Here is a 12,977-nt window from a genome sequence, read left to right as displayed (position 1 = left end):
CATCGAATCTGATCCGACTAAAGTGGGAGAGACAGACGACCGCTAGCCACCTTATGCAACTAGTGCATGTCAGTCGGTGGAACCTGTCTCGCGTAAGCGTACGTGTAAGGTCGGTCCGGGCCGCTTCATCCCACGATGTCGCCGAATCAAGATAAGACTAGTAACGGTAAGTAAATTGACAAAATCAACGCCCACAACAACTTGTGTTCTACTCGTGCATAGAAACTACGCATAGACCTAGCTCATGATGCCACTGTTGGGGATCGTAGCAGAAATTTAAAATTTTCTACGCATCACCAAGATCAATCTATGGAGTCATCTAGCAACGAGAGATATGAGTGCATCTACATACCCTTGTAGATCGCGAGTGGAAGCGTTCAAGAGAACGGGGTTGATGGAGTCGTACTCGTCGTGATCCAAATCACCGATGATCCTAGTGCCGAACGGACGGCACCTCCGCGTTCAACACACGTACGGTTGGGAGAGACGTCTCCTCCTTGATCCAGCAAGGGGGAAGGAGAGGTTGATGGAGATCCAGCAGCACGACGGCGTGGTGGTGGAAGCAGCAGGGATCTCGGCAGGGCTTCGCCAAGCTCAGCGAGAGGGAGAGGGAGTCTCCAGGGGCTTGCGTGCACAGCCCTCCCTCCCCCCCCTTTATATAGGGGCCCTGGGGGGCGCCGGCCCCTGGAGATCCCATCTCAAAGGGGGGGCGGCGGCCAAGGGGGGACTTGCCCCCCAAGTCAGGTGGGGCGCCCCCCACCCCCAGGGTTTCCAACCCTAGGCGCAGGGGGAGGCCCATGGGGGGCGCACCAGCCCACCAGGGGCTGGTTCCCTTCCCACTTCAGCCCATGGGGCCCTCCGGGATAGGTGGCCCCACCCGGTGGACCCCCGGGACCCTTCCGGTGGTCCCGGTACAATACCGGTGACCCCGAAACTTTCCCGGTGGCCGAAACTGGACTTCCTATATACATATCTTCACCTCCGGGCCATTCCGGAACTCCTCGTGATGTCCGGGATCTCATCCGGGACTCCGAACAACTTTCGGGTTACCGCATACTAATATCTCTACAACCCTAGCGTTACCGAACCTTAAGTGTGTAGACCCTACGGGTTCGGGAGACACGCAGACATGACCGAGACGACTCTCCGGTCAATAACCAACAGCGGGATCTGGATACCCATGTTGGCTCCCACATGCTCCTCGATGATCTCATCGGATGAACCACGATGTCAAGGATTCAAGTAATCCCGTATACAATTCCCTTTGTCAATCGGTACATTACTTGCCCGAGATTCGATCGTCGATATCCCAATACCTCGTTCAATCTCGTTACCGGCAAGTCACTTTACTCGTTCCGTAATGCATGATCCCGTGACTAACTACTTAGTCACATTGAGCTCATTATGATGATGCAATACCGAGTGGGCCCAGAGATATCTCTCCGTCATACGGAGTGACAAATCCCAGTCTCGATCCGAGCCAACCCAACAGACACTTTCGGAGATACCTGTAGTGCACCTTTATAGCCACCCAGTTACGTTGTGACGTTTGGCACACCCAAAGCATTCCTACGGTATCCGGGAGTTGCACGATCTCATGGTCTAAGGAAATGATACTTGACATTAGAAAAGCCTCAGCAAACGAACTACACGATCTAGTGCTATGCTTAGGATTGGGTCTTGTCCATCACATCATTCTCCTAATGATGTGATCCCGTTATCAATGACATCCAATGTCCATGGTCAGGAAACCGTAACCATCTATTGATCAACGAGCTAGTCAACTAGAGGCTCACTAGGGACATGTTATGGTCTATGTGTTCACACATGTATTACGATTTCCGGATAACACAATTATAGCATGAACGATAGACAATTATCATGAACAAGGAAATATAATAATAACCATTTTTATTATTGCCTCTAGGGCATATTTCCAACAGATACTTCAGGAGTGAGTTGAGATTGAGGGAGGGTGTTAGACTTCGTATTGTAGCCCTACTGTGTAAACCATACCTTATTGGTATTGGACTTGTATGTCATCATTATTTTTATATTTATATATATATATATATATATATATATATATATATATATATATATATATATATGGGCTGTTTGGGACACCTAGGTGCCCAGGCTCCTTACTTCTCTATCTTCGGATTACTTTAAGATGTGTGCCATTGTGTTGGGTATAGACACTAACGGGTATACCCGTTTGCAGTATTAAAGGCGGAGAGTTATTGCATTTTACTAATTAATTTCAATTAAATGCATGTTAATTAGCGGCCACTTACTCTAATTTGGACGGAGGTATTAATTAGCATGCACACACCAAATACTTGCTTAGAAAACAAGAAACTGCCTAATTTATTCATGAATGTACGTGTGAAACAAGAAAAAATTTCTGTAGTAATTAATGCATAGAAGGAAATTATTAAAAATTGCCTAATGTTTTTTGTGCATAATAGTAGTATTACTAACATGCCTTTTAAACAGATTTAGGTGTGCGTATAGTGGATATTGTGATTTTCTGCCTCCGCTATGGTATAAGAAAAAACTTGTTTCTCCTTGTACTCTACCTAGTTGTTTTTAGGGTATATACCCAGAAATTATGTGAGGATAATATGTATTTTTTGGTATCATTCATCAGTATCATCACATTTGATACATGTCTATCGTGGTATGTTGTATAGGTATTCATTTATATGAACATAGCATATCATTTGTCGAGGTATTTAGTTTACGTATTTGTATCCACTTATAAAATGGTAATGACATTTACGAGTATGTACCAATAAATTTCACGTCGAGGTATTCACACAAAAATGTTGAGATGCACTGTTATTTTAAAAAAACTTAAGTATCCACTTACAAATATATCGAACTACGTATGTAGGTTTCTAATACATAGAATAAATTATAGGGTATATACGTGCATGCAAATTATTTGGAATAAATTATAGGGTATATATATCTGCATGTATCTAATACCTAGAATAAATCATAGGATATATACGTGCATGCAAATTATTTGGAATAAATTGTAGGGTATATAAAAATACCTTCAATGAATCGTAGGGTATGTACATTTGTAGGTATATGTTCCAATATGTAGAATAAATCATGCAGGAATCATCTACAATTGATGATCGTGGAGGATACAAGTGCATGCACATAGAAAAGGAAAGCAAATTATTTGGAAGGGTAGTAGTGATTATTTCTAAGCAGGAAATGCATTAGCGGGTTGGACCCGAACAAGGTGCCCAGGCACCTAGGTGCCCCAATTATATATATATATATATATATATATATATATATATATATATATATATATATATATATATATATATATATATATATATGTATATTAACTGGGGCACCTTGTTTGGGTCAACCCGTTAAGCATTTGGATGTAAGTGACGTGCATCATTATTGATTTGTTTCCTAATTTACTCCATGCAAGACTTTCCATATATACGAGATAGCATTAAGCGTTTGATTTTTTTCCTAGTTTACTCGCATTCTTTCTACAGTGACACTTTCTACGCATACAATTCAAATAAATTAGATTCGGCAACCATCTGATCAATTTTGAATCATTTTTTCTACTTGAACTTAAGACATGTACATGTACGTGTTCCTAATTTCCTTTTACGTAATAAAAATATTTGTTCATACACACATACCTGATACCCATGTGTACATATTATTAGACCGTGATACCAGTTGATGGGTATCTAATTAAAATATGTACAAGTTGGTGTTAGTATTATACTTAATAAAAATATACGCATACCTACAATATTTTATGTAACAAAAAATACACACGTACTCGTGGTATTATACCTAACAATAATATTCCGGAATATACCTAATGATAATATACCAGTTGGTGGGTATTATACCAATTGTTGGGTATTATACCTAATGAAAATATTTATGGGTGTTGGTATACCTAATGAAAATATTTATGTGTTGGGTACATATTATTAGACGATACCAATTATTGGGTATCATATACAATTATTTGCGCCTATGTACTTCAAAAATAAGTAGTTATAATACCTACGTATTTTTGGGGTATGTACTCATGCATTTCACGTCGGGGTATGTAGTTATAGGAAAATACGATGAGTACGCCCATACCTAAAAAATATCGAGTACTTTCAATTTTGTGTATCCATAGATATTTGAAGTATGCAGTTGAGTATTATACCTAACGAAAATATTCATGTATGGGTGTTATACCTAATCAAAATGTACACATAGCCGGGTATTCATCCAATAAAAATATACACATACTTAAGATACGCTTGTGTACATTTTGGTAATTCAGTCAAAATACGAATCGTGCATACCGTACTAACTACGAATAATTTTTCCTACATTCCTACGGAGTATCATATTAATTTCTAATTTCTATCTCCTGTTATGTCTATCAACATGCAATGTTGCCATGCATGCTACTTTTTTCTTTCCCACGAAAGGACTCTTGCCATGTATGGTGCATGGAGTCATATTTATGGCTCTTCTTTTTGCAGGGTATATTTATGGCATTCAATAAATATTTATGCCACAATTAATTTGATCGGAAATTTGTAATGGAATAACCCGTTAACAACAATACCCGTTACAACAGCACACATCTAAATGTGATCGAGTGGTGGAAAGGCAAGGAGCCTGGACACCTAGGTGCCTCAAACTTATATGTGTGTGTGTGTGTGTGATAGGCCACCCCTTTGAGGGTTGAGCCAGTTCCCCCAAAACCTACGTTTTACAATCTTACTCATGCTTGAACTTGCTTTTTCTTTTGTGGATTTAGTTGTGCGCCGATCCATGGCGAATTTGATGGCATGGACGTGAAAGGGGCTATCGTCGTGTGCTCAAGCGATCGGGCGGAGGATTTCGCCCTTACGGCGCAGAACGTGGAGCAAGCCGGGGGATCCGGGCTCATCTTCGCGCAGTACACAACAGACACGATCAGTTCGACGGTGGATTACTGCTCGGGCATCGCCTGCGTTATCGTTGACGCCTACATATCCAGGAGGATATGCCAGTACACCCGCGACTCAAGGTACCTACAGCGTACCCGACATTGAATTTCATTTTACAAAATTTAACGAACTGGACCGCCTGAACCTCTTGATATGATTCTTTTGTTCTTTTTTTTTTGCAATAACCAGCTCTCCACAGGCAAAGATTGAACCATCAAGCACCGTCACTGGCAAGAAGGTGTTGGCCCCTAAAGTGGCGTCATTCTCCTCCAGAGGCCCGTTGACTGATTACCCGGACTTCATCAAGCCTGACATAGCTGCGCCCGGAGCCAACATCTTAGCAGCAGTGGGAGATTCCTATGCAACTATGTCAGGGACGTCCATGGCAACCCCACACGTAGCAGGAATCGTCGCGCTGCTCAAAGCTCTCCATTCAGATTGGTCTCCTGCTGCAATAAAATCAGCCATCATCACCACCGGTAGAACATGCAATTCCTAGATAGACTAGATCATCCTCTTGTGATGTTTACTTACTTGTGTTTTGTTGGTTTTGCTTCCATGGTACAATGAAGCCCATATAACCGATGAACGTGGCATGCCCATATCGGCGGAAGGACTGCCGCGGAAGGTCGCCGACCCGTTCGACTATGGAGGTGGGAACATCAACCCTGGCGGGGCAGCTCATCCAGGCCTAATTTACGACATCGAGCCACAAGATTATAACAAATTCTTCCGATGCGCCATCATCAAGAAGGGGCCATCGACGCTTGCGATATGCAACAACACTGCTATGCTACCAGCATATAACCTCAACATGTCGTCCATCTCGGTTCCTGATTTGAGGGGTCCGATCACCGTCACGAGGACGGTGACCAATGTCGGCGAGGTCCATTCTATGTATCATGTTGTAGTCCAGAGCCCTGCCGGTGTCAAGATGGAGGTTTGCCCGCCTGTTCTTGTGTTCGATGATGCGAACAAAGTCCGGAAATATGACGTGAAGTTGTCACCTATGTGGAACTTGCAAGGGGACTACACGTTTGGCAGTGTTACTTGGCAGAACGACCGACAAGCAGTGAGGATTCCAGTTGCAGCTCGGATTACAATTCAGGATTTCTACGCGGGTGTTGCATGATGATAAAAAAAAATCCCATCTCCATGATTAAAATAAAAATCAGACCCACATGATACCGACTAGGAAACCATGTCACTTGACATGTGGGCCCTCTATCTATATATATCTTTCTCGCTCTTGACATTTTGTGTTTCCTAGAGTATAAACGGTGTTGTCGTCCTTTTATCGTTGTGTGTGTAAGTATGTATTGGTTGTGTGCATTCTAGTTATACAAAGACTAGGTGTACGCGTGTTATGCTTTTTATCCCTTGATGCTACATTACAATTTAATAAAAGCGCCCTTGGTGAAAAATAGGTCGCTCTCATGTCCTCGAATGCTTGGAAGTTCTGGGTAGTGTGTGCAACCAGTTTAATGCCACTATAAACAAAAAAAGAACTGTCTCAAAAAAGATGCCATTGTAAAAACATTCTTACAACAAGATACTCTTCAGGTTGGGTGCCTTACAAGATCCTAAAAATGCCAGCTTTATAGTTGAACGGCTAGCCTGGTAGAATTTAATATGCTTGAGGGTTAGCTCCCAACCACTGCTTACCAAATTCTGTCAAGCTTTTCCGAAATGGGATCAAGTGACATGCTATGTGGCTAGTGACAAGGCTTCAAGTGCCAAATGCAAGATCAACTGGGAAAAGGTTTGCCAGCCTAAGGACCTTAAATGCCTTAAAATTCTTAACTTGCAAAATTTTGCCACCACGCTTTGAATACGATGGCTTTCGTTTGCATGGACAGACGATACCAATTCTTGGATTGGCCTTGGCAACCCCTGCAACGACAAAGGTAGACACATGTTCGTAGCGGCTACCTCAGTCCCCATTGGCAGAAGGCAAGGTACTAGAACTCCCCTTGGCTTGAGGGTATTAGAGTGAAGGACTTGGCCCCAAACATATTCTGTTTCGTTCAAGACATCTAAATCGATGAGAGAGGTCTTGCATCAATGACAGATGGGTAGATGGATTGACATGCGGCATGGCCTTACTGTGCGACATCAAGGAGTTTTATCACTTGTGGGAGGTTTTTCAGCACTCGCCGTCACCTCGGCGGCCGGCGGCCTCAACCACAAGGTTCTGAATCTCTGCTAGAGAAGTAAATTTCAGGCCAAAATTCGGCCATCTCGTTTGGGCCCGGTATGTCTTTCTGGGTCAAACATTTTCAGTCCGATTTGATTCAGCCTAGCCGGGACCAAAGATTCTGGGTCAAATTATCTCAGTTCATCCAAGTACGGCTGCTCCGGGACCAAAGATTTCATAGCACGGAGACCAAATATGACAAGCCGCTAAGCTTCTGGCGTGATAAACCACAGGTTACTAGTAGAAGGTAAACGTTGTTTATCACATACTAATTCAACAACATTGTCGGAACAAACATCCAGAAACAGTCTCAGCCATCTTAGGAACCACCCTTAGTCATGTCAGGGTCTTTTGAAAAGCAGCATGTAGCATATATACACACACATCACCGGTCAAATTCAGAGTAAAAAAGCTAAGCTCTTTCCCGGCGCAAGTGTTCGCCTCCACGATGGGGCGCTCGCTCGATCACCCCTTCAGGCCGCCTTGGCGAAGCCGACCCGCAGCTTGCCGTAGTCGAAGACGGTGTGGTAGGGGCCCATGAAGACGTCTCCCAGGATCCTGCAGTTGAGAGATGTATGTATCAGCGCCAGAAGCAGAGGTCAAGCGGCAAGAAGGTAACTGGTGAACTTGTTTCTAGCATGCATCCTCGGTAGGATTTGGTCAGGTGCAGGATAACTGATATGTGCTGGAACGAGAATCAGGAGCGCGTAGATAGATTTACCAGAGAGGACCACGGGGAGGGGGGATGTCCATGGCTGTGAATCCACTGATGCACTGGGCAGCGGCTCCTTCACCGACCTTCAGGATATACTGCACAATCAAAGAGAACAAAAATCAACCACGAGGCTAAAAGCTCAGCAGGTAAGCTAATTCGGTGTGCAAGGAAGAAGAAAAACAGATGGTCGGTAGGTTTGTTAGGAAATCTGATTGCACAGAAGGAACCAAATAGAAGAGGAAAACCATGAACAAGAAGTCGCACCTCTTCTGGTTTCAGCGCAAACTTCTTGCCACCAATGGTGAACTCAATGTCAGGCATGGATCCAAGGCTCGCACAGTCCACGGCTGACTCTCCCATGGGACTTGGGAGACGGTTGCACAGCTGCAAAATTTATACAGTTAAGCAGAGTGCCACCACAGAAGTGTCGAACGAACTTCACCGAATGTCACTAAGCTCACCTGGTTAACGTAATCTAGTATGAGATCCTGGGTCTTGTTCTGTGCAAGTTGGTTCTGCATCCACACAACAGCCATCTCACAGGCACTGCACATGGGATCGGTACGGAGGCCATTCGATTTCACAGGCTCATCATCGACCACGCTCCGAATTCCAGCACTGTGTTCACATAAATGAACAATGGGAAAATGAGCCATGGAAGTAAGAAGAACAATGCGAGCTGCGATAACAGCATAATGAAAGAATGCCTTGGGAATGTTCCACGTATCAGTCAACTGTAACGAACTCAGTCGCAGTAGTTAATCAATACTTGTATTTAGTAACAACTAACATCACAACTAGCTAATAGACAAATAGTAGATACTCTGTTCCGTAAATTCAGAAATGGAATTTGCAGTTCTCACCTAACACCACGAGTCCCATCAAAGGTGCACAGACCAACCTGGGAGCAGACCTTTTTGGGCTGTGTCTGTAACATGAAACCAGAGCAGGTTTAGTCCTCTCCTTTAAGAGATAATATAATTCACCAGGCAGTATGGGAACATACAAACCTCTGCTAGCAACAGGTCGAGGATCTGTTGTCCATACTGAGAAACAATTGTTTTGCACTCTTGGCTGACTACCCCAGCAGCACCAATCTTCTCGTTAATTTCAGTAATGATGGCCTACATTGGTGAATAGGAACGTGTCAACATGGAGCAAAGAAGAGAGAACCAGTGATAAACAGTGTGATCCAGATTGAATCTTGCACAAAGATTAACAATAAACCATCCTAGTGTAAGCTCTAGTTCTTAAAATTAAGCTTGGAATCTAAAAGATTTCTGAAATCGACCCTTCCCATGTGTCTGACTAATGTAAGCTTAAAGTTTGTACAATGATACTACTGGAATCAAGCAAAATGTTCTTCCGATATTGTGATTTGCAAGTAAAAGGTGCAGGTGCTATATCATCACATTTCTTAAGCACATAGCCTGTGTCTAGCCTACAAATCTGGAAGATCAGACAAAAATATTGTGAATTTGATCATTACTAAGATAATTGCCCCAAAATAATAAATCAATTAGATAAAAATGTTGCAATATTTAGTAGATAATGCCATACATAACAGCAATTTCAACTGAAAAAGTGGATGTCACTCGCCACTCTGAAGATAAACAATAATATGAAGATCACAACATACCGTGGGGCCAGCAAGCAGTGAAGTTCCAGAATCAGCAATTGCAGCACAACCGCCAGCACAGAATCCTGATAATGACATAGGTGTGAACACGCATAAGATAATCCAGATTTAAACACATTAAGATTTCAACACGAAGATAACCGCTCAGTACCTGTGGACTTCCCTCCAACCAGGACATCACCCATGTCAAACTGCAGCAAGTAAGTGTGCATTTATAAGCTAGACGATCAAATATTACTCAAATTACACAAGAACAAAACTAACCTGCCAATATCCCTTCTGGGTGACTGGGACATATGTGTGTTCACCCACGTAGTGTTTAGGATCCATTCCTCCAAAAATAATTTCACCACCCTCTCCTTCATCATCAGCATGTCGGTTCAACCAGAATGAGAAAACAGGATCACTGATCAGACCTTGCTCTACCATATTATACCTGCAATGTTTATGTATCATTAGGGATCATGAATAGTATGCTACAATCCGTAAGAGTGTGCAAGGCTAATTGTGACATGTATGAGAGAAACAGAACAAGTAAATGCATGAACCAAACTGTAGGACAGTTCCACATACATTAAGTCATGAACGGAAATACTTAAGTATATACAGTATTTGTTTTGCTAGAAGCAAAGCTACCATGACCGATGCAGCAAACATGAACACACAACAAGAAGCCCAGCAGAGTATCATTTAAACTGCTACAACTAAATAAAGGGAGGTTATTAATTTCCTCATCAGGTCAATATTTAGGATACTGACAATTATATATGCTATGTTCTGCACATATGAACTACTAAGAGCCAATGCCCTTGCAGCTACCAGTGAAAGAATTGTAATAGCACTGCATGACCGAAAGCACTATATGCAAAATAACATATTGTTCTTACAGCAATTGAACTATGCGTAAGAGATGAATAAAGATAATCCTAATGGTCAGATTATCTTACCACACAGGTACTGCTTTGCCAACAGATATTTCCTTAAACCCAAGCCCAAGAATACCATCGAACTTTGCAACCAAGAAAGTAACACCTGGCTCCTTTGTAGCTTCAATGAACTCCTAATATGGTAACCAAATAAGATAATAACAAGAAAAAATAATAATGTGATGCATACAATCAGAGATAATCAACAAAATCAACTCAGAAAATTAAAAAGAGACACAAACCTGATCTTTCACAACTAGATCACCCACTGTAACACTATCCTCACTGAAATATCCAGCAATTGAACCAGTGCCGTACTGAATGGCAGCAGGCTTTCCTGGTGAGATAACAAGAGAAAACAACATTGTCACAAAAGAACAAGGCCACCTAACAGAGAGATGAATTTTCCAAAGCAAAAGAACAGGAAAAATGAGCAAAAAAAGATTGAAAGGTTTGATAGCACAAAAAAAAAGAAGACTGAACATGAATCGTTTCTTGTAGAACAAAAAACTGAAAAACTTAACATGATCATTTCCTTCATAACATGTGACTGAAGTTGCAACTTGCAAATGCTATTTAATATGCTCAACGAAGACAGCTACTGTTCCAACATCTCCATCACTATGTCTGACTACACCAATGGGCACTACATCAACATCAGTTATTTTGCTGCATCCTTTTCAAGGATGTTGCACCTAACATGAACTGAACATCATCACGTTCAACCATGAACGGTCTACGATTGTTCATCAATACACATCTGACTTCCACAGAAAATATTTTTGGAAAGAAACCTTAGCACACAACTCTTCAATTTTGGCTTAACAGACAGGAATATCTCAAGACTGCCTGGAACTAGGCACTACCTGGATTCACTGAGACACTACCTGGATTCACTAAAACACTACCTGTATCTGGAACTTGACACATGGGATAAGCAAAGACACTACCTGGAACTAGGCACTACCTGGATAAGCTAAGACACTACCTGGTACCTGAAACTTGACACATGGGGTAAGCTAAGGCACTACCTGGAACTAGGCCGATATGAAATCAAGCATGAGAATGACTGCAGCACATACAACTAGCATGTTACGGTTGGTGGGTGATGGGGAAAATGCATGTGAAGTGCACAAATCACAGAGGGGGGTGTACAACACACACTATCTTTGACAGCAAGCAAAACAGACAGGAACAGAGCATGTCTATCAATCAACTAGTATAAAGCACAAGCACTAGCATGGTGGTGAGAGAAGCTTCCAGACGCTAACCATTCTTCTTGTAGGTGCTGGACGCCCCGGCCTTGTAGCGTGCGTGGAGGTAGCACGCAATCTGCACCAACAAAGCACCCGGAAAAAAAAGTCAATCCCCTGCACAGAGACAGCCAAATCCTCCTAATCCTAAAAACAAAAACGGCGTCACAGACGCACCGAGAAGTAGCACTTGGCGGAGGGCACCCAGAGGTTGGAGCTGCCGGTGTCGAAGATGACGGTGAACTTCTGGGGCGGCGTGCCGACGCCGATCTCCCCGAAGTACTGCGCGTTCATGTAGTTCTTGAGGGACACGATGTCGCCCTCCTCCTCGGAGCGGAGGGTGTTGGCGCCGCCGCCGCCGAGGAGGTCCTCGCGGTCGGAGAGGCTCGTGGCGACGCGGCTGTTCCGGTCGATGGGGCGCTTCTTCAGCGCGATCCGCACCAGGCCCTCCGCGTGGGACGCCGGGAGGAGGGTCTGCAGCAGCACCGCCGCGAGGAGCAGCAGGGCGAGCCCGCGGGTTCCCATGGTCGCGATCTGCGGCGAATCGCAGGGTTTAGTCGAATGGAAGAGGGTAAATCCTAGTGGGGAAAGTAGCAGAGCACGCTCCCAACTACTACTAGTTGACTGATAGTACTACCGCAACTGAATCCCACAAAAACCACAGCCGAGTGGGAATTTAGGCGCGGAAATCCCACAGAAACCTACTAGCGAGGACTAAATCGAGGGTTCTGAGCGACTGAGAGGGGAACGGACGAAATCGAAAAATTCCAGCGAAATCGGAGGCAGATAAGGCCACATAACACGAGAAGCAACGTAGTAGAATCCACTGCCTGCACAAACAAAAACGAAATCTAACCGCCAGTAACGAGCACAATCCAGACCAGAACCGCCGCTTAGAAGAGACAAATGAAATCGGCGAAAAAGGCCAGATCGAGTCCTCGAACGCACGGGAGGAAGCAGATCCATACCGCGACCCAGCGACCGCCAAACCCGCACACGAGAATCACACCTCTAAATTTGAGAACACAGTGGAGCGGAGTCCACGAGAAGCGCACTGGGGGAGAGGGGAGAGCTCACCAGAAACCGGAGGAGGATGAAGGAGAGAGAGCGGAGCCGAGCCAAGTGACGTGTGCGGCACCACGGACCCGATGCGAGCCGTATATATAAAGCGGTTCGGGCCGTCGGGAGGCGCTGCGCGCTCGCCCGGGCCGTCGGATGGCTGGTCGGTGCGCGGATCGCCGTCGGATGAG

At 44.0% G+C, this 12,977-nt stretch overlaps 1 protein-coding gene and 1 pseudogene across 1 annotated transcript; one reads left to right on the top strand and one right to left on the bottom strand.

Moving 5' to 3' along the window:
* The window catches only part of LOC123183166 (subtilisin-like protease SBT3.8), a 35,635-nt pseudogene extending 29,506 nt beyond the window's left edge, over positions 1-6,129 (top strand).
* Positions 6,130-7,432: 1,303 nt separating this feature from the next.
* LOC123183165 (phytepsin) lies at positions 7,433-12,977 on the bottom strand. Its single transcript, XM_044595916.1, has 14 exons — positions 12,805-12,977; positions 11,905-12,261; positions 11,746-11,806; positions 10,717-10,811; positions 10,496-10,608; positions 9,813-9,984; positions 9,700-9,739; positions 9,549-9,613; positions 8,920-9,033; positions 8,773-8,837; positions 8,371-8,527; positions 8,174-8,293; positions 7,916-8,004; positions 7,433-7,752 (listed from the first exon to the last, which is right to left on the bottom strand). Exons 2-14 carry the CDS (start codon positions 12,250-12,252, stop codon positions 7,668-7,670), a joined length of 1,524 nt encoding a protein of 507 aa, XP_044451851.1. The 5' UTR covers positions 12,253-12,261; positions 12,805-12,977; the 3' UTR covers positions 7,433-7,667.

Source organism: Triticum aestivum, chromosome 1D (genome assembly GCF_018294505.1).
Source record: "Triticum aestivum cultivar Chinese Spring chromosome 1D, IWGSC CS RefSeq v2.1, whole genome shotgun sequence".
NCBI lineage: Eukaryota > Viridiplantae > Streptophyta > Magnoliopsida > Poales > Poaceae > Triticum > Triticum aestivum.
The sequence above is the reverse complement of the archived record's forward strand: the minus strand, read 5'-3'. Positions and strand labels throughout refer to the sequence as shown.